Below are 22,237 nucleotides of genomic sequence, written 5' to 3'. Positions count from 1 at the left end.
TCGTCCAAAACACTTCCAATAAACAGCTCTTCTATGGAAAGTTCTTCTTCTTCACAGCTCACTGATTTTACAGCCTTACTTCGCGCCTCACTGCTAGCTACTGCTCTAAAACACCGTTCTGCAAAATGTCCCACCCGATTGCATTTGAAGCAAGTTTTGCCGTAAGCTGGGCATATGCCCTTCTTGTGTTCTCTGCCACATCTATTGCACTGAATGATTTCACTTTTCACTGCACTGCGCGGTTTGGTACCGCTCCAATTTTGCTTCGAAATTAAATCAACGTCGATTTCCGGCTGACTTCTCATTTCCTGAGATTGCTTTAGCGATAGCTCATATCCGCGAATAATGTCGATGGTTTTTTGCAAATCTAACTCATCATTAAGCAATTGTGGGACCAGCTTTACATGTACCATGCCCGCAATTAAACGATCTTTCACTAATGAGTCGTGAAGAATGCTGTATGAGCATTTCTTTGCTTGCTGACGCACACGCGTTAAAAAGGTATCGAACTGTTCTCCTTCATGCTGCACTACTTTCCCATACACATATCGTTCGTACGTGAGACTCGACTTGGGAATAAAATAGGCATCAAATTTTGCTTTCAATACATCGATATCACTTTCTTGCGCGTCTGTAAGCCCGAACGTGTCTAACACTCGTACACAATCTTCGCCTACGCAACTTAGGAAGGTGGCTGCCTGTGTTTGTATTGGTTTCTGCGAAAGCTCCGTTGCCACTGAGTACCAGTGGAACTGACGCCACCAAAGTTTCCACTTTGCCGCCATATTTTCTTCAATCACCAGCGGCTTCGGGGGTTTAATCGATGCCCCTTGCATTAACGTTGCCTTCTGATCGGCCATTCTATCTTTAATCACTTCACTCGCGCTACTCTTGCAGTTCAAGTTCACTCATGTGACAATTACGCGAATACGGCATTCGACTCGCGCACTTCTGACACCATGTAGGAACGAAGTGTTACTCGGACGCGTGTCTTAAACATACTGATTTATTAAACGGTTTCTCTGGGTAAGGTATACAAGTGATAGGTATGTGTGTGAGTGACTGTTCAGTAATATTTGACGGGGGGCTACACTTTATAAACTGCTATATGTTACAGTGTTTACTGCCGTGAGCTAGAATTGGAGGAATCCTATTCGTTGGGTAGTTACTGCACCGTTTTTCAAGCTGAAATCTTTGCAATTATGTGCGGAGCTCAGTTTGCACTTCAGAAAGAACTGATAGGCAAGATTATCTACTTCTGTTCTGACAGTCAAGCCGCTATAAAAGCCCTTTGTGCGGCTAATTCTAAATCTAAAACAGTCATCGCCTGTCACACCCAATTAGAAGAACTAAGCATTCTAAATGCCGTTCATCTGGTTTGGGTTCCTGGTCATTCTGGTATAACCGGAAATGAATGGGCTGATGAACTAGCAAGATCTGGAGCAGAAAAGTCGGTTTTCGGACCGGAACCTGCTTTACCAATTGCGGCATGTTGGATAAAACAAAAGATTCGATCTTGGTTTTCATCTGAACATGTACGTTATTGGGAAAATCTTGAAACTTGTCGTCAAACGAAAAGTTTCATTGTTAAGCCTTGTGAGAAGGTTGCGAAATTTCTTTTGCAACACTCAAAGGTAAATTGCAGTATTCTTGTCAGATCACTGACTGGTCACTGCAGGCTAAATTATCATATGGCTACGATTCAGCGAGCTGAATCGTTTCATTGTAATTTATGTGAATCCGACTACGGTACACCATATCACGTAATTTGCAACTGTCCTGCAGTAGCACAATTGCGTCATAGGATCTTTGGATCCTACGTCTTAAATGAATCGGATTTTAGGAAACTAAAATTACGAGACATTTTGATGTTCCTTACCGAAAGCGGTATTGAGCTATAAGCTCTTATTTATCATGAGTATACCCCCCAGGGGGTGTACTTTTGATAAGTTAACTACCAAGGATTGCAGTATCCCCTCGGGGGTACAAAAATCTCTCGGTATATATATGTTTGTGTTTGTCCAAATTCCTCATCCACCCCTTCCTATTCCTCCTGTTTTCCTTCCCGTCCTCATCAGGTAAATGATGACACGGGCAAGATGGGCAAGGCACAAATCTTCCACATGATTGTGAGGAACGTGCTGCTCGAGCCAAAAGATGCTGATACCTGATATACCTGATACATCAAATCTGGCACTTTTCTCTTGCAACACTACTGTGCTCTTTCTTTCGTTAACGCCAAAGAAGGAGAGCAAAAATGAGCGAAATGTAAACAAAACTATTGCTCTCCTGCTTTTGCGTAAACGAAAGAAAGAGCAACACTGCCGTACATGAGAAGAGTGCCCAGTTTTGATGGATGCAGAGTTGTCAAAAAGATTGTTCGAATATTACGAACCACCCCATCGGCAGGCAACCATGTTTTCGCCACCCACATCTCGTGTGTGCGAAAATCAGATAGCATGTCAGCACTGCGTTTCACTTAACTGCTAGTAGTCTGATTTGGGCCCGCTGTCAAATTTTGAGCCCAGGACATGCTGTCGCTGACGTTTACTGCAGCTCGATATAGAGTAGAGATGGTCGGGTAGCGGAAAATTTGCCCGAAACCCGTACCCGTACCCGTACCCGCCGGGTTCGGGTCGGGTTCGGGTATAGAAAAAAAATAATTTGCGGGTTCGGGTCGGGTACGGGTTTTTAATTTTTGTTTTTGAAACCGGGTACGGGTCGGGTCGGGTATCTCTATTGACCACGTTTAACACTAAAGATGGTCGGGTACCCGGGCCCGTCCCGTACCCGTCGGGTTGCGGTCGGGTTCGGGTATCAAAAATAATAAACTTGCGGGTTCGGGTCGGGTACGGGTTTTGAATTTTTTTCTTGACCGGGTACGGGTCGGGTGAGGGTATTCAAATTTTCATACCCGACCATCTCTAATATAGAGATGTCGATGGGGTGTTACGAACACTATTTATAGCGTCCACCATTATAGCGCGTAAAAAGCTGGATATCTACCAATAGTGGGCCCTCTCCCTGTAGTGGTCCTTCGGGTACAATAGAGGTTTTCCGTCAAAATTTTTTTTTCCACTAAATGTTCGGTTTTGACTCTTAGAAATTATACCCATATAAAACTTTCTTTATTAAAACCTCTAACTACTGTAAAAATGAAAAACTAAAATACGTATATTTCAACCCGTCACTTCTCGGATGTATTACATGCCTTTTTGTACCAGTGTCCTCTATTTTCACCACTTCGAAACCATTTATGCCACTCTTTACTCTTGTGGCAAGCAACGCACGAAACGAAAAAGAAGGTAATCATTAGCTTCATTCGTTTTGTCCTTTTCACTCAACCGCTGATACACATATGTCAATATCTGTTGTGCAATGCTGCCAGAAAATCTGAAAATTTTAATAAACAGTGCAGCCGAAACGAATTTTTTAAAACTCAACATTCGTGATTTGGTGAAAAGAAACTCACCATTCTTGCAATTTACATTGTTTGAAAAATCGTAGTAAATTCTAGAGTCAACGAAAAAAATATATTTTTGCACCATTATCACTCGTATTGGGAGTACTTTCGAGAAAAAATAAGAAAAGAAGGGGTATGATCTGACGGAAAACCTCTATTTCAACGTTTATGAATTTGTACTGTTTATTTTTGAAGATAACTAACAAGAAACAGGAAGAACTAAACATATACATTTTAGTTTATACTATTTAGTTGCATTCGTTCACTTAAACCGTAATTTTGACATTTTCAACAAGCGACCCAGATAACACAAAATCGTAATAGAAAGTTCACATTAAATCGTTTTCATGCCAATTTCGGATTGGAATTGTATAATGATTAGAGTATGTCAAACCGAAGTAAACAATAAGTTGTTTTGCAGTCGTGCGTGTCTTCATATCCAGCTTTTTACGCACTATAATGGCGGACGCTATACGAAATCATATCTGAACGAAAAACTTATATTTCACGCCATATAAGAACATATATGTACCAAAGTGGAGGCGATATACGTGCGAAAATTTTGACAATTATTTGTAATTCTATTTTGCGTAGTTTTTATAACACGCAACTAAATACTCCTGAATATATGATTAAGATATAATCAAATATTGCAATCGTCTATACTGCTTTATAATTCACAGTCATGAATTGTATATGAAGACACGCACGACTGCAAAACAACTTATTGTTCACTTCGATTTGACATACTCTAATCATTATACAATTCCAATGTGAAATTGGCATGAAAACGATTTAATGTGAACGTTCTATTACGATTTTGTGTTATCTGGGAAGCAAACATTCATATTTCACTGTGACCAGTCGAAAAAAGTATCACAGTATAGAAATGACAGGCTTTCGCCTCTTTTTGCATACAGTTCTAGCTGAAATAGTATGGACAAGCGATAGCGAATAAGGTGTAATTATTGATGCGTTTTTCACCTGAAATTTATGTAACGAATTTTTGCACGGTTTTATGGTTGACCACTACTTTAAAGATCTTGTAGGAATATATGCAGTAGAGTTCGTTTTCAAGTTTGGGAACGTTCTTCATTGAATCCGCATTATTTGGGGAAAAGCTGTAGGCATACGAATGAAGCAGCACACGAGAATACCAAAAACCACTACACCTTTGGTCATGCATGGTGCTAGAATGTTGAAGCGTGGCTCTGTCGCTCCGAAATGTGTGCGACACGACGAGCAAGCGATGTTGTCGTTATTCTGGTATTTCTTCTCGGTGCGTGTGTACTAGAAATGTGCCGCATGACTGGTCACAAGAAATAATGTCAAATATCTTCAGATTTTGGTCACCAACCAGTACATTTTACGTCCCTGTGTTGAACAGCATGCAGGAGCAGGATAGACCGTCACCTTGTCTCAACCCTCGTCGCGTCTCGAAGGGACTCGAGAGTGTCCCAGAGATGCGTACGAAACACATCACTCGATCCAATGTAGCTCTGATCAGTCGCGTCAGTTTGTCCGGAAAACCGTATTCATGCATTATCTGCCATAGCTTGTCTCGATCGACTGTATCGTATGCTGCTTTGACATCAATAAAGATGTGATGCGTGGACACGTTGTACTCCCGACATTTCTGCAAGATCTGTCGGATAGTAAAAATTTGGTCCGTTTGCGCGAGCCCCCATGAAATCCGCCTGATAATTCCCTACGAAACCTTGTGCTATCGGTGACAGCAGGCGTAACAGGATCTGGGAGAGTACCTTATAGGCGGCGTACAAATAGCTGTAACTGTCAATTTTTGGAATTCATCCAAACCTGAGAGATTCGCGGATAGGAAAAAATCCAACGTCAAATGCAGCCAGTCGTTATTATTCGTCAGAAATGGAGAAGTATTGATAACTCATGGAAGTTCTCGGATGGTAGTTCTTTAGGGAAACTTGACAAAAGTTGAAGTTCCGATTTATTACATGTTTCATACAGTATTTTTGCAAAATCTGATGTACCCATAGACCAACTAGCAGCAAAAAATGACACTCCAAGACACGCCCTTATCACACCTTATCACAAAGTCCACGAATGCGCTGGAACAGTCAGCCAGAAAATGAATACAAACATAACAGGAAAAATAACAACGGTTAAAGCATGAGAAAAAAAGAGCGTCTTCGCGACTCTCTCTCAGATCCAAATGACTTCAAACACATATTGTCAAAATGTTAATCTTTCGAAATAATCAATAAAAAAAAATTTGGTTTTTACCGTTTTTACGAATTGAAAAAAACTATGCCCCCTTAACGAATTTTTAGGCTGCGGATTTAAGGATTTTCTCCAGGATAGGATTTCGAGCAGTTTTATTGCATTTTTAAGTATTGTGCATTGCAAGAAATCTTTTCATTCTCGGAAAGTTCATAGCAAGCTGTCAAAATAATTCTGTATTGAGCGAAGCTGACGAATTTTCGTTATTTGAATATCGATATTTTTCACATATCGATACGTATACTCAGCTGAAAGCATAATCAGCTAAATTGCTCGCATCACGTGACGATCTGCATTTTACATTTATTTTTAACACTCCGTATAACGTGTTAACATTTACAAAGCTGTTATATGCATGCCGAAATTAACTATTTCGAAAAAAAACTATATCGAGATTTCGTCCACGAATATCGATACCAGTTATATCGATACATTATCACCCAATGCTGACCTCGCCAAATATTGAAGGATGTGCTTTTGTCCAGAGCTGCCATACAAATAGATTAATTTTTATTGTTTAGATATTTGCAACCCCTTTCCGTACTTCTTAAATTGTGTTACTATTTACACATATTTTTATACTTATGATATTCAATGGATTTATATAATACATATTTTTGAATGTAAAAGGTTAAAAGACGTTTTTTTTATGTATTTTTAGTTGCTAAAGCATCAGTAACAATTGCACATATAAACCAAAAAATATTTGGCCACCTTTCCTTGTTCTCTTTGCGGTGATTGACGATGCGGGTTACCGCCGCAACAGGATGAAAATTTATGTAAATAACCGCAATACATACAGAGCTGCCACAAATACAGATATTTGTGCATGCATAAATTTGGGACCCATCAATTATTTCAGTTGCTGTGGTTTCTGGCTCTACTAATGTTCCTGAATTTTAAAGTAGTCCATAAACTATGTAAATATGTTATTTAAAAGATTAGATCGAGAAAATTAAATACTCCGGAGAAAACGGTAGGGTCCCAAATTTATGCATGCACGAATATCTGTATTTATGGCACCCCGCTGTCACAAATGTCATTCCCATACATTTTTCGTGTAGCCAACCAAAGTAAATTGATATATACCAGGTATGTGACCATCGAGGGTTGCATTAGTGTGTGTAGAAAGAAGAAGAAATAGTTCTGAAATATGGTGGAACTTGCATGAAAATTAAAACTAAATTAATTGTAATTAATGAATGCAGCTATATTATTCCAGAGAAATATTTGAACATTTACAATGAAATGTAAGGAATATATTTTTAAGTCATTTGCACTTGTAGCCTTCTTTAATGATGCGTAAAAAATTTGAGAACATGGGTGACTAACTATTTCGATGTACAATTGAAAAATGAATTAATGTTTCTAATACTTCACGATCAATACGGTATACGGTTGCTTAAATTAAAACACGTTCCGTCCAACATTTTGCTTGCATGATGCTCTTGAATATCTGCCTCTGATGTCTTCTTTTAAAAAATAGTTTTATTCGAATAGATGCTTGTGCTACTGCTTGAAAATCCTTAAGTTGAAGTCACTATTCCAAGATGATACCTTTTTATCATAAATTTGCCCGCTCACGTTGTTTGATATATATGCTCTTGTTTCAACACTACGTAGAAAACCATAAAAAGCAATCTTAGATTGCTACAAAACAGTCTTAGATGATAATTAACACTTTAAAAGCTTACCAGAAATCAGACGAAAAATATCGCGGGCGGATTACAATGTTGCTCATGCTGCTTATTGAACAATCATGTCCGAGCATTTTAAAGAATTTCTTTTTTGTTTTACTACTTGTAGGAAAGCGATATAAGGACATTTCTTTGAGATATCTTGATACCGCTTTGACGAAAAAATTTCCGCTTGCAATTTGGAATGTTGTACTTCATTGTATTCATGAAAATACATACTAGAAATAATGTTCTAAGCATAAACATAAAAGCTGTAAGAAAAAAAAGACAAATCTTGCGTATCCAACGATTTTTTAAAAAAATTAACTAATTTTCCATACAAAATGCTCGAAATCTCAGAACTAGTGTAGATGTGTTAGTGCAAAGTGTATATGACAGCTCGCATTGTCATATACCTGGTATATATCAATTTACTTTGGTAGCCAACATCTCATCTAGCCCACAACAAACTTTGCCTCGGACAAAATGTATTTGTGAGTAGCCCGCTCTAACTTCAGCCTCGGATGAATCTGTATTGGTAAGCTCCCGAACAAAGTTACTTTTTTGCTTTTTTTCTTTTTGTGTCGGACGTGTAGGAAGCGTAAAAAGATGTTAGCCGCATCTTTACCCTTCAGTTTCATACGGCTGATTTATGGCAGCTCTGAGTACAGACGGTAGATAATCTACAGACGCGCAAAGAGCGTGGCATAAAACACCAATCGAACCGTCAAATCGAGACACCAAATGAGCAAAGTAAACAAACTTGTGTTTCGTATAGGCAGGGAAGACTAAGTTTTGTAATCTACCTGAAATATTAAAACTTTAACTATTGATTTACTAACAACATATGGATTAGTTACACTCGATATATCATATAATGCTTTGAAAAATTCAATTGGCTTGTTCAATTTGCAAAATATGCGTCGTAATTCGCGAAGTTCCATGGAACATACCTCACGATTCACGCAACTTACTGCTGATTATAGGGAGATTGATCCAATTCTGACTGGTTGCCAAAACTGTTTAAATAAAATAAACAAAAAAAGTGTTGCCGAATTGGTAATTTTTCTCTTTGCGCGTCTGTAGATTATCTACCGTCTGTAGCTCTGAGTGAGTACATACATTGAATATAATTTAAAAAATCTGGCATCTCTGGTCGTTTCAGAGCGCAAGTTAGTTTTATAATCGTCCTATAAGGTTTTGCACGGGCGAGCATAACCTCGCTTTTTTGACGTCTATCAGTGGTTTGTTTACATCGACTTAGAATGCGGGTTAAAAAATGATTAAAGTGAATATTGTTAAAGGCGTCTGCGGCAGGGCAGAAAAGCACAAAAACTGCCATTCCGAGTAGTTTAGAGGGCGACATTGCTGGACAATATGCTTTTAAAACGTTTAACTGTAGTTTATGCATATTGTGTTTGCCTAACAAATAGTAAACAAACCACGAGTGGATGTCAAATGGATGAATTGCGTTCATTCGTGACGTCACCTTGCAAAACCTTATGATCTTCAGAATACAACAATGAATTCGCTTTCGCATTTCGCAATGAAACAAAGTACATATTTATAAATAATTTTTGGGCTTTAGAAGTTGTAAATCATATCTACAATGATGCTCATGATTATTAAATAATTACCTCTATTGTATTTGACTGTCCGTAACATATTCTAAGCATCGCAGGTAATAATTATTTCAAATGATCAGAAAGTAGGAAATCCTAATGAAACTTTGGCTTATTTTTCAGTTGGGCGCCAAACCGACACTGTGTTTCTGAGTAATTAAATTAAAAAAAAGGTTTTGATAAGTTTAGTGCAATGTCGGAGATGAAAGAGCTCAAACTAAAACAAGAGAGCATTTCTACAAGCTTCGATACCAGAGATCAGATCGTAGATTTGAAAGTTGTAGAATTAGAGCTTAAGTTTGAAGCAACTGCCACTAGGTATTATTTTGATTAGTGTGATATGAAACATCATTACATTCATTTGCATTTCAGAGTTGAGGATTCTCTTACAATCGCACGGTCCCAAAGCTGCCACATATGTGGTAAGGAAATCTCGATCAAATGTTCTATGAAACAACATCTGCTAGTACATACAGGAGAACGAGCTTACAAATGTGATATCTGCGGTAAATCGTTAGCATCTTATAGCAACCTGAAGGTGCATGAGCGTCGACATGCTGGCGACAAACGACACAAGTGTAGCCTTTGTGATAAAGCTTTCGTCAGAAGTACGGAACTCATAATGCACAGTTACACCCATAGCGATATCAAACAACCAAAATGTAGCATTTGCTCGAGAAAATTCAATTCAACCGAAAAACTTGACTTGCACATGCGAACACACAACGGGGAGACTTCAAGCAGTTGTGATGTTTGTGGCAAGGAATTCATTAATAAATACAAACTAACAAGTCACATGCACTCTCACACTCGTGAGTTTCAATGTCGGATCTGTGATAAGGCTTTCGTGCGAAAACAATTGCTTATAGCTCACGAACGAATTCATCGTACGGATGAAGTGCTACCAAACGTCCATAACGGTAAATCCGTTGAATCCGATGATCGCAATGTGAAACAAAACCAGGTTATTGATTCGGGTGAAAACATACCGTCTCTAACAAAACAGTGCGAGCTTTGCTCGAAAGAATTCGCCTCAACATATCTATTTAATCAACACGTTCTAACGCACTCGAGTGAAAAGACATTTGAATGTACTGTCTGTGGTAAGACATTCTACACAACAAGAGCACGATACAAGCATATGCGTTGTCATATTGGTGAAAACCTGTACAAATGTGGCGTTTGCACCCGATCGTTCCCTACTCCCAGTATCCTAGATCGGCACACACGAGTCCACACGGGCGAACGGCCCTACAAGTGTACCATCTGCGGAAAAGAGTTCGCCCAAAAGGGAGGTCTTACAACCCACCTGCGTGTGCATACCGGAGAACGGTCATTCAAATGCAACGTTTGCGATAAAACATTCACGGCAGCGCGTTCACTGGAACGGCACCACGTGCTACATTCCGACGAAAGACCATTCGCGTGCGATGTGTGCGGTAAAAATTTTGCCAGCAATTCCCATTTAACGCGTCACACGAGAACGCATTCTAGCGAAAGGTCGCCGCGAAAGTAGCATATAGGTCTTCAGAAGGTAAATTATTAAATGTCCTATCTGTAATTACAAAAACAACGATTCTGTCTACTGTTTTTGATTCGCTTTTCTTTTATTAATTTATTTTAACATAGTATCTTAAAGCTAACTTGTATTAAATAAAGTTCAGGCTCTAAATTAAGCAAAGCAAAGCAAAGCCTAGGTGCTACATTCCGTAATCGAAACTTGGCCTTCTGTTTTTATACGACAGACTTCGCAGCCAGCTGTTAGAGTGCAGGACAATTGCAGGGCCAGTAGCTACGATCCTATTGACTCTAACAGCCTCTCCCAGTCGAGACTCTAACATACGACGACTGGCTTATTAGACCAGCGTCATACCTCGAAGCCAACTGGGAGGCAAAGACTCTAATTTATTAACCTCGAAAACTATTTGAGGCTCGTTAATCTCTCAGCATTTCTTCCTAACCGTTATAATAGAGTTCAAGAATAAAGTCGTGTGTTGCATGGCACGCAACAACTATAATACTACATAAACAGCCTATCTCTTTCTTTTATATTTAATATCAGATCATTCTCCAGAGCTCGTAATGGCATCCTCTAGTAGCACTTCACAGTTTTGCTCATGCTTGGTTAAACCAACGACGTATGCAAACCGTTTACCACAAACTTTACATTCAAACGGTTTCTCCCCCGTATGCCGGCGTAGGTGTTCGGCCGTTTGGCTTCTCGATGAAAATGCTTTACCACATATTCCGCACGAGTGTGGCTTCTGGCCGAGGTGAATGGACCGAATGTGCACTGCCTTGGCACTTTTTTCGGTGAATTTTTTCCCACAGATGTCACACGTAAATCGCTTGAGACCGGTATGAATGCTCCGATGCCTATCGCGGACATCTTTCCGTAGAAAGTTCTTTTCGCAGATTTCACAACCAAATGTGCGCTGGCCGGTGTGAACATTTCTGTGCCGTTTTAGATGGTCCTTTTTAATAAAACTGCGCCCACAGACATCACAAGCATGTGACTTTTCTACGGTACTAATATTAGTTTGGGTCAGACGAGGTACAGATGTTTCACATAAAGTCCATTTGTTGCCTTGTTCGTTTTTTATCCCGTGTATCGACATTGGTGGGTCCGGTTCCGATTGGGTCTATACTCGTTCGCTACTAAATATTTTTGTGCGGATATGGAGCTAAATATTTTGATTTTTTCGTTTTCTTTTGATGTTGACAATCTTTACAACCTTTACAGCGCAGTCTCATAAGCAGCGCTGCCAAATTGCTTTTTTGGCTTTTGAATTTCTGTTGTCTGGCCAACAAATAAAAACCCGTATCCGGAATTTTACATCTTTTCACCTTTGTGATAGATCTCGAAATTCAGCGATCTGCAGTTCTATCAAGCACCCATTCCATGTCCTTATTTTATCGCCTTTGTTCATACCGAATGTTCTCTTTCACTGCTCCACGGTTGATTCCGATGATATCGACGTCATCCGCAAAACCAAGAAGCATGTGAGATTTCGTGAGGATAGTTCCATTTCTTTTCACGTTTGCCCTTCGTAATGCACCTTCCAAGGCATTGTTGAATAGCAGGTTAGAGAGTGCATCCCCTTGCTTCAGTCCATCAAACGTCACGAAAGCAGCTGAAGTCTCATCCGGTATTTTAACGTATGATTTGGATCCGTCCAGCGTCGCACGAATCAGCGTAACTAGTTTCGTCGGAAAACCATGTTCTAGCATTATCTGCCACAGCTCATTTCGTTTAACTGAATCGTACGCCGATTTAAAGTCCACAAACAGATGGTGTCTGCAAGTTGTACTCCCGGAACTTGTCAAGCAACTGACGCAGGGTAACCATCTGATCCGAGCACCAATCGGAGCAACCCTCACGAAAACCAGCTTGGTACTCGCATACGAAGGACTCCGCTAACGGTCTCAGTCTGCCTCCTGTGTTAGTGGCTCCACAGCTTACAATTTCTATCCTGTCCCTGCTAATCTCCGCATTTACCTCTCCATTCAATAGTGTCTGAAAGTGCTCATCCCACCTGGCTGCTACCGCCGTTTTGTCGGTAAGCAGGTTGCCAGCACTGTCATTGCACATCACAGGCATGGCAAAATTCCTGCATCCCACCCTTTTATAGAAACACCGTGTGTCGTTGCTGGCGTATCGCTGCTCTGCACCGGCGAGCACGTGCTCCTCGTACTCGCGTTTCTTTAGATGATGGATTCTTTTTTCCGCAGCTCTAGTCTCTCTGTATCTCTCTCTGTTTTGACGCGTTTCCGCAGTGAGCATGCGACTCCTGGCCTGGTTCTTTTCATCTGTCACTCTGGCGTTCGGCATCAAACCAGCTGTTACGCTGTCTTTCACGCGTCGTACCTCTCTCGCTGCTGTTTGGATGGCACCCTGGATGTTCCTCCACAGCCCATTTATATCTTCTTCTACCTGCTGTTCTGCGATTCGCTGGTCAAGCTTCCTGGCGTACTACACTGCTATGCCGTCTGCTGTTAACCGCTGGATGTTGAAACGCAGCGTCCTCGCAGTGCGAGCTTTCGCCGTGTTCGACAGCCTTGCGCGAATCTTACTCACTACGAGATAGTGGTCAGAGTCGATATTTGGTCCACGAAACGACCGTACATCGATAACATCCGAAAAGTGTCCACCGGCAATCAAGATATGATCGATCTGAGAGCTAGAGTCTCCATTTGGATGCCTCTAGGTGTGTTTCCGAATATTCAAACGTCGGCCGCCGTTATAATTGGTCGACAGATGCAGGCTATGTCTTCCAATAACTGGATGGAAGAATTCCTCCCTCGCGATCTGCGCGTTTGCATCTCCGATGATGATTTTCACGTCGTGTTTTGGGCACTCTGCATAGGTCGTCTCAAGCCTGTCGTAAAACTCGTCTTTAGCATCATCGGATTTATCATTTATCGGTGCGTATAAGTTGATTAGGCTATAGTTGAAGAATTTCCCCCTAATCCTCAACACGCATATACGGTCATCGTCGGGCCTCCACCGGATAACTCGTTGATTTTGTTTTCCCAATACTACGAAACCGACTCCATGTTCTGCTTTTTTGCTGCCACTGTAGTGGATGTGGTACTTGAAAGAAGTGCTTGCAATAGAGTCTACTGCACGGAACTCCCTTTCTCCGGAATTTGGCCACCGAACTTCCTGCATAGCAGTGATCTCCACTCCGAGTTGATGCTGCTCTCGAGCAAGCAAGCCAGCCCGTGCCGGTTCATGGAGAGTTCGGACATTCCAGGTACCAAGTTTCCAATCGTTTCCTTGTCCCTTGCCGTATCCTATACCGATTGTTCCGTCCTGAATTTCTTTGTTCGTGGTTATTGAGTTTACGGTATACTACCTCACCGGGGTCGCGATACCTACATCCCGCTGATGGGTCTGTCATCTTAGGTATGGCTTGCGGGATACAGCCTTTCATATTCAGCCGCTCGTTACGAGACAGACGCTGTGTGAGCCGTCCCTCACCTGGAGAACAGGCGCTCTAGTTCGCACCTCCTAGCTTAGCTGCTTCAGTAAGTACATGAAGCATATCCGGGTAAGGCCATCGACCGTCATTATTTGACTTAGATCTGCGTGGAGGCGCCAGGGAGCTTGAGAGAGCCAGAGCTATGTTTGACGCTCCTTCCAGGTAACTTTCACCATTTCATACCCTATTTGTTAATACTAAGTGTCAAAAAATGCCGGGAGCGCCAACTCTGCATACGATCTACACTTAGTTGCAAGTAGCCGCAATCATTAGTACTGTTGATGACGTTATATATTTTGACGTCGTCGGTATAAAACAGGCGGCATCCAGATGGCAGTATGACAGAAAGTTCGTTGATAAATAACGAGAACAAAAGTGGCCTAAGATTACTACCCTGAGGGACACCCGAAACATTCGTAAACACTTCGGAACAGGAAGCTTCGATCTTAACGCGAAGCGATCGGTTTATTTATCGGATCTGAACCAAGTTTCCTTAACAGAATTTCGTGATCCACTCGATCAAATGCTGCCTTGAGATCAGTGTAGACAGCATCAACTTGTCCACCGTTGTGCATTGTGCGAACGCATAGTGATGCGAATTCGGTCCAATTTGTCGCAACAGACCGCATGGGATAGAATCCATGCTGAGCAGTTGAAATATAATTCTTATATGAGCAGAAAAGCGCCTCATTGTTAATAATCTCAAAAACTTTAGAACAGCAGCATAAGGAAGTAATGCCTCTGTAATTCCGAATGTCTCTCTTATCATCTTTCTTGTGAATAGAGAACATAAATGAGGATTTCCATAGTTCAGGAAATTTCACCTCCGAGCACAACTTTAGAATGGACGCTGAAATACCATCGGGACCAGCAGGATAAGCAAGCTTTAACTTTTGGAGTGCAGACATGACGATTTGTTCACTAATGTGAAATAGACGGAACTCAAAAATATCACTAGGACAGTCGTTGATGGCAATGGCGACTTGTGCAGGTGAGGCAGAGCGTTCGTTGAACGAATTCCTAAAGTGTTGGACGAAAAGATCGCACTTATCAAGTTCTGAGTTAGCAACTTGTTCCCCAAGGTGAACTGACATTGGCAGACCAGCCTCTTTCTTCTTGGAATTTACGAAATGCCAAAACCGCTGTGGATTCCTGCACATAAATGCCTGTGTACGGAGAACATATCGTTGGTATTCCTGTTTTGTAAGGTGAGAACGATTCCAACAGTATCTTCGTAGAGCTCTAGCCCTCAGTCGTTTTAGTCTGCGTAGGCGATTATTCGACCAAGGAGGTTTTAAAGGCGGGTGGGCGTCGGGTACAAATTCACTGATCACATTTAAGGTTGTACGCTGGAAATAATCGACGGCGTCGTCAATACATGTAGCAGAGTTTATTATTTATAGAGTCTGCCAGTCAACGCGAGAGATAGCGGATCTGATTCCGTCATGATCAGCTCGGCGAAAGTCCGGTGTACCATCATTCCCGAAGGCATCCTCAAAAATGATCGGCGTTGGGAGATTCAACAGGACGTCCAAAGCAGAATGGTCTGCATCGAAAGTGATCAAAGGCTCAATTGCTTCCGAAGCGGTACAGACTGGTGTTGCGGCTTCGTTAGTCAAGACTAAATCAAGAAATTTAGGGTTTTTACTCGTGCAAACTAACGAAGTTAGTTTTTAATTTGAACAACTGACAACCTTAAATATTCTGGAACATGTATGAACTAGTCGCCCTGCTCTTTGTATTGTTTTGATGCTTTGATTTAGTTGGCAGTTGAAAGCAGCGAATATTTCTTTCTCCGATTAGATTTCTATCATCCCAATTGTTGGAAATTGCACTTCCTCCCAGTTAGCTTCGAGGTATGAAGCTTGCCTAATAAGCCAGTCGTCGTATATTCGAATCTCGACTTGGAAATGCTGTTAAAGTCAATAAGATCGTAGCAACTGGCCCTGCAATTGTCCTGCACTCTAACAGCTGGCTGCGAAATCTGTCGTATAAAAACAGAAGGTCAAATTTCGATAACGGAATGTAGCACCTAGGCTTTGCTTTGCTTTAATTGTTGGGAAAGCGCAACGTGAAACATATTAAACACGCTAGATCAGTACAACCAAATCATGCCTATGTGTATCGTCTGTATAAGCAAATGTTATCATGTTAAGAATGACATTTAAACCATTTTTAATTTGCACGTCGTGCAAACCAGCGAGGTTCGAATTAAAAAGAGTTCAGATTAAAAACGTCAAACGAACGGGGGTCCACGGTAACATTGACTTGCATTAACCTATGTAGGGCAAACCGTCCATAAGTGTAGAACAACCTAACATGCTCCCCATCCGGGTATGAAAGGGGGAAGGTAATGAAGATGCGTCCAACATTGCTCTGGCCATCCCAAGTTCCGACCTAGCACCTCTACGTGGTCATACCCGGTAATGCTCTTTCCTTAAGATTAAGTAGCTAAGCTAGGAGGTGCAATGCGGCGAGGATCCCGGCTGCCTGATATCAAAATTGTGGTTTTGAGCAGACGGCCGATCCACTCGGCCCCGTTGATAGGTAAGTCCCAACATGTATTCTAATTATTTGTTTCGTTCTAGCTCTTCAAACACCTACTATACAATGGAAATATTGACCGTAAGACTTACTAATAATGTACATGGATATTGTTGGGCTGATGTATATACGACTGATGGAAACTCAAATGATGCAACTATATCTGATTCAACGGACTGCTGGTGAGCTCGTTCTATTTTTATCCATAGTAATTTCATTTCATTGAATGATGCACGGTAGAAAGGTTAAAACAGTAATGCGCATATAAAAAATCGAAGAAGCAAGGGCCAGAAGTCAGACACAGACAAAAAAGGAGACGACTGAATACGATGACTATGACATGACAATTCACCGACAAAAATCTTGAGCTTAATTCAGGCAAATTAAGTCCTCTTGGTCCGAGGAACGTCGTTGAATTGACCCGCTATGGTTAGTTCGGTCGGCTTATTTTGCATGGTTAACTCGCGAGTCGGGCCGAAAATCAATCAGCAATACGCTGCAGTCCATCAACTCGCACAAAAATGGGGCCTTTACTCCTCATCCTATTTTTCAACGACGGCACGTTACTACTTGAAGCCGGATGCATACTTGTTTACACTGACGATCTCAAACTGTTTAACTGTGCAAGTTAAACTACTTGATTGTAAGTATGGCCAAATGTGAGGTAGTTACGTTCCATCGCATTCACAGCCCGATTGTGTTTGACTACCGCCTTGACGGAAGTATCCTCCGGAGGGTTTATCAGGTTAATGACCTCGGCATCTTACTCGACTCAAAAGTTACGTTCAATGCTCACCGTTCTAATATCATTTCCAAAGCATGCCGGCAGCTTGGATTCATTGCTAAAATCGGAAGAGATTTCAAGGACCCTCATTGCCTAAAATCCTTTTGTATTGCGCATTAGTCGATTTGTTTATTTGTACATCAACAGGCCTTGTGGCCCAAATGATAATTTAACCTAAAAACTACGCGCTATTGATAAGAAACGATTTTTCAGCACATTATGGCTGACGTCAAATTCAAAGCTGGAGTAAAAACGGTTAAAGTGGCGTAGGAGACCGGTAATCGTGCTACAGCTGCTGTAGTTAGTCCGTCGATTCGGCACGTTTAGAAAGTGGCTATTGCGCAATGTACGACTCCGGACGTGAATATCAAGGTTTTCCAATATATACGGGCAATCCACTCGTGAGGTCAATAAATCGGAGATAATTTTTGCTCTATTTACATCGCGACGAACATAAAGGGGGTCTAGGTCGATGAGCCTACAGCGTTGTTCGTAGCTTGGCAGCTGGAAAGGGTTATTCCACGGAAGTCTCCGAAGAGCAAAACGAACGAATCTCCGCTGCACTGACTCGGTTCGGCTAACTCCATTTTGATAGTATGGACTCCAAACTGGAGCACAGAATTCAAGATTGGAGCAGACTAATGCACAATAAAGAGCTTTCAAGCAGTAAACATCGTTGAAGTTCTTGCCGATGCGCATAATGAAGCCAAGGTTTCTGCAGGTTTTGTCCACGATGAACGCGATGTGCTGTTTGAATGTAAGTTTAGAGTCGAGCAGCATCCCCAGATCCTTGACGCAGTTTACACGACGTAATGCCGTATTTGACAGCTTGTCGAAAGCGAACGGGCTCAACTTTCTGGAAAATGTGATGACTTCACACTTGTTGGGGTTAAACAGCATGCGGTTGTCGACACAGCATTTGGCAAAGGTTGATAGTTCCTCCTGAAGGACAGCAGCGTCGGATAGATTTTCGACTTTTGAGTATAACTTGAGGTCGTCAGCAAACAAGAGTCGCGGACCTTTGAGCAAGTAATTGACGTCATTGAAGTAGATAAGGAATATTAAAGGAGCAAGATGGTTGCCTTGTGGTGTTCCGGAATGAGCAGTGAACGATCCAGAGAGACTGCCCTCAATGTTCACCTTTAAGTGGCGATCGGATAAGTATGAACGGAACCAACGCAGCAACGGACCACCTATGCCAGTGGTGCCCAGGCATAGGCGTAGTGCGGGCCAAATCAGATAGCTTTATAAGTCCGCGGGCCGCAATGACCTCTGGCCCTTCTTGCGAAAAACAAAATTTAAAATAGGCAGCAGCAAACATCGATTTTTAGAAATCACCACTAGATTCAAACAGGAAAGCAATCAGATCTACAATATGCACGAGATATTACGAGTGAACTGAGTGACCCCTGTGTCAACAAAAAACATATTCATAAGTCCGCCATCCCTCAAATCAGTCCGCGGGCCGCACGAATCGTCTCGAAGGGCCGCAGTTTGGCCATCACTGATCTATGCCAAGCTCATCCAGTTTAGCAATAGCGATTTGGTAGTTCAATTTGTCGAAAGCTGCGGAAAGATCAGTGTAAATGACGTCTGTTTGCGACCGAGCATCGAAACTGTTGTCCGTCCAGTACTTGAAAATTCAAGTGTAATTTGGCTACCTTATCAGCTCACGTGGTCCTTAAGAATCGAACGCATCCAGAGAAGGTTCGTTCGTATGGTTCTTAAGGATTTGCCTTGGTGAGATCCCGACAATCTTCCACCTTATCCAGCACTTGCGCTCGAGTTGAAGAACTGGATTTCAGGGCAGCATACGAGACAGTCGAACATAAACAGCTATGATAAATAATGCATGAGAACGTTTTTCCGGACTAATTGACGCCTGATCAAAACTACGCTGGAGCGAGTATGCATGCGAACATGGTTCGAAAACAGATAGATGACGCCTGCTGCAAGTGGTAGGCGAAATCTGTCGTGAATAAAATTGATAGTGGAATGTAATCGTGAAAAAAAATTCTTTCATAACCTTCGTATTCCACCTACACGCTCAAAAAAAACTTTAAAGGCTATCAAAGGTGTGATCCGGCGAGCGGACACCGAAACACGAGAGAAGCGGTCTTCGGCAAAATTAGCCAACCCCTACCGGTCGCAGACAACCTTGACATTGTTACTAGAAACTCGGAGACGGCGGAGGCAATCTACTTTAGACTAAAAACAGAGGCTAGGAGGATTGGGTTGCAAATCAATGCCTTAAATGGTGGGGAGAGACTCCAGAGAAAATAGCCTTCATCTCCCACGGATAGAAACTATTAAGGGCAACGAACTGGAAGTTGGTAGGTTGATGAGTTCATATAAATCGGATCTCCAGTCACCGCGCACAATACGAGTAAGAGGACTCGTTCCTGCCTATTTTTAAACTGTTCACTTGGATATTACATAGATTGTACTATTCTTTCTAAATTACTTTATATTTCTCTTAGGTCACCAGCTAGCTAGACTAGGATACTTAAACACTCACAATGGCATTTGTTCTTCCAGAAGAGGCTCTACTTTCACTGCCGGTGTGCTTTCCGCACCGTGGGAAGTGTCCCGATAATGCCGCTCCAACTGCGTTATCCTGATAAACTCTTGTTTACAGACACCACACTGGCGTTTGACGGAATGGGTGCGCCTATGACGTGACAAATCGCTGCAGGAGCGAAACGCTTTACCACACTCTTCACACCGGTACGGTCGTTCACCCGTGTGCGTACGGCTGTGCCGCGCAAGGTGGCTTGCGCGGACGAACTCCTTCCCACACACACCGCACTGATACGGTCGTTCGCCGGAATGGGTACGCATGTGCTGCAAGCGGTCACCGCTCGCGGAAAACTCTTTGCCACACTCTGCACATTTATACGGTCGGACACCGGTATGCTTACGCCGGTGTCGTTCCAAATCTCTGGCCGTTAGGTAACCGTTACCGCAAAATTCACACGAATGCGGACGTTCTGTGTTGTGTATCAACTGATGCTGGGTAAGGTTATTTTTCCGGAAAAATGCTTTTCCACACACCGAACACTCGTGGCAGCGCTTGCCAAGGTGGGTAATTTTGTGGCGAGTCAGCTCGCCGTTACACAGGAAACCTTTGTCGCACAAATCGCACCGAAACGGGCGCTCGCCTCTGTGCAGGCGCATATGGCGTTGAAAGTTTTTAATTTGTTTAAACGTTTTGCCGCAAGGTTTACATTCGTAAGAACGCTCGGCTCGCTTGTGCTTTGTCCCGTCACTAGTGCCAGGGGTTGTTTCGGCAGCTGGTGCTTCTAGCTCTGTATAGAATTCGACACTATCTTCTGATTTGAATTCACAAGCTGAATTCAAAAGATTTTGTTTAATTTCCGTGCCAGTGTCAGTGGGTACTTGTGCAGCCGAAGGTTCCAGCTTTATGCAAAATTCGGCACGATCTTCTGATTGGAATTCACAGGTTAAATTCAATAACTTGTGTTCAGTTTTTGTGTCACTAGTGCCAGTGGGTACTTCTGCAAAAGGAGCTTCTTGATCAGAATACATGTCATCGCTATTTTCTGATTTGAATTTAAAAGTAGAAATTTCTGTATCCATTGTTCTTTGTTGGTAAATATTGCACTTGAAAACTTGATTGATGCTGGTTAAAAGTAAATCATCCCGGTCTTGCCCAATCAGTTAACTAAAACCATCGAAAATAGAGCCATTAATTTAAATTAAACTTTGGTATTAAATACCAAACTAAATTTTGTTTTATACTCATATCAACCGTTCTTACCTTTGAAATCAGGCATCAAATTTTGATACGTATTTGGAACCTGTTTATGTTATCATAACGGTATTTCCGGTAATCCAATTTGTAAAGCACATCAATCTTTGTAATTTAGCGAGTTTAGCACCTAATAAATCTATTATTGTACATTCAAGAAAAGTCACTGTAAATAAATAGCTGGATTTATCTCCTTTTTCTCACACTTTGCATTTGCCGCATTTGCATCAACTTCAGCGACTTCAGCCGCTTCATCAGCTGTTATGCTACATGGATGCGTCCTGCTGATGCCTTTGTTGCTGTTGTGTGTGTAGGTTGTGTACTGATGATCGATAATCTCGATAATCGATTAAATCGCAGTTGTTTTCTGATCGATTATCAATAAAACGAACAGAAATAATTTTCTGATTTTTTTGTACATATTCAGCATTTTTAGCTGTCAGAGAAGAATTATTAAAAAATTAACTGTAAAGTTTGGCACTCCATATATGTATATGAGTATATGAGGCATGTCCAAAAAAATATACCTAAGTTCTATCACCGAACTATCAATCTAAAACGAACACGAGTTTGTATCTGAGAGAGATTCGCGAAGAGGAAAAATTCTAACGTCAAATGCAGCCAGTACGATCTGTCAAATGCAGCCAGTCGTTATCGTTGTCCCAAAATGGAAAAGTATTGTTAATTCTCATAAGTTTTCTGCCGGTGTTTTTTTGAAAAACACATTCGGAATTGAATTAGTCTTGTTTGTCTCAATTGTAAATTAACATTTTTGCAAAAACTGAAATGCCCGTGTGACAATTAACACCAAAATATGTTATTATAAAATGCACACTTCACACGTCCAATGAGATGTTCACGCACAAGTTTCATTTATTTGCCCGAAAATGAAAGCAAACGTAATAGGAAGAAGAAGAACAGCCAAAGCATAAGAAAAAGAAGACCGTCTCCGCGACTCTCTCTCAGGTTTGTATGTACAGTCAGTCCACAATGTTCCGTCATAAGTCCAGAACGCCTTGACCGTTCTCCACCAAACTTTAGCACACATGTTCCTTGACATAAGGAAAACAGCACCGGGGTTTGAGAAAAGGTTCCAAATAAGTAAAAGGGGTTGCGTTGTGCGTTCCTCTTGCAT

At 41.6% G+C, this 22,237-nt stretch overlaps 2 protein-coding genes across 2 annotated transcripts; one reads left to right on the top strand and one right to left on the bottom strand.

Annotated features, from left to right (window-relative positions):
- Nucleotides 1–8,968: 8,968 nt before the first annotated feature.
- LOC128744332 (zinc finger protein 26-like) lies at nt 8,969–10,780 on the top strand. The gene is made up of 3 exons (XM_053841238.1): nt 8,969–9,076; nt 9,141–9,335; nt 9,390–10,780. The coding sequence occupies exons 2-3, from the start codon at nt 9,211–9,213 to the stop codon at nt 10,531–10,533; spliced, it is 1,269 nt and encodes a 422-aa protein (XP_053697213.1). The 5' UTR covers nt 8,969–9,076; nt 9,141–9,210; the 3' UTR covers nt 10,534–10,780.
- Nucleotides 10,625–21,490, bottom strand: LOC128739381 (zinc finger protein 345-like). The gene is made up of 4 exons (XM_053834864.1): nt 21,112–21,490; nt 19,849–21,015; nt 14,827–15,022; nt 10,625–11,659 (listed from the first exon to the last, which is right to left on the bottom strand). The coding sequence occupies exons 2-4, from the start codon at nt 20,928–20,930 to the stop codon at nt 11,081–11,083; spliced, it is 1,857 nt and encodes a 618-aa protein (XP_053690839.1). The 5' UTR covers nt 20,931–21,015; nt 21,112–21,490; the 3' UTR covers nt 10,625–11,080.
- Between the last annotated feature and the right edge of the window lie 747 nt (nt 21,491–22,237).

The sequence above is a fragment of the Sabethes cyaneus genome, chromosome 3, assembly GCF_943734655.1.
Source record: "Sabethes cyaneus chromosome 3, idSabCyanKW18_F2, whole genome shotgun sequence".
NCBI lineage: Eukaryota > Metazoa > Arthropoda > Insecta > Diptera > Culicidae > Sabethes > Sabethes cyaneus.
This window is presented reverse-complemented; position numbering and strand designations above follow the sequence as displayed.

What these genes read in the sequence shown, in the direction of transcription:
- LOC128739381 (XM_053834864.1), bottom strand. Translation starts at nt 20,930, where the DNA reads ATGGATACAGAAATTTCTACTTTTAAATTCAAATCAGAAAATAGCGAT. An exon ending in CTGGAAGAACAAATGCCATT is followed by an intron (nt 15,023 to 19,848) that starts GTGAGTGTTTAA and finishes CCAACACTTTAG; the next exon opens with GAATTCGTTCAACGAACGCT. An exon ending in TTCTAAAGTTGTGCTCGGAG is followed by an intron (nt 11,660 to 14,826) that starts GTGAAATTTCCT and finishes GAACGAGTATAG; the next exon opens with ACCCAATCGGAACCGGACCC.
- LOC128744332 (XM_053841238.1), top strand. Translation starts at nt 9,211, where the DNA reads ATGTCGGAGATGAAAGAGCTCAAACTAAAACAAGAGAGCATTTCTACA. An exon ending in TTTGAAGCAACTGCCACTAG is followed by an intron (nt 9,336 to 9,389) that starts GTATTATTTTGA and finishes TTTGCATTTCAG; the next exon opens with AGTTGAGGATTCTCTTACAA.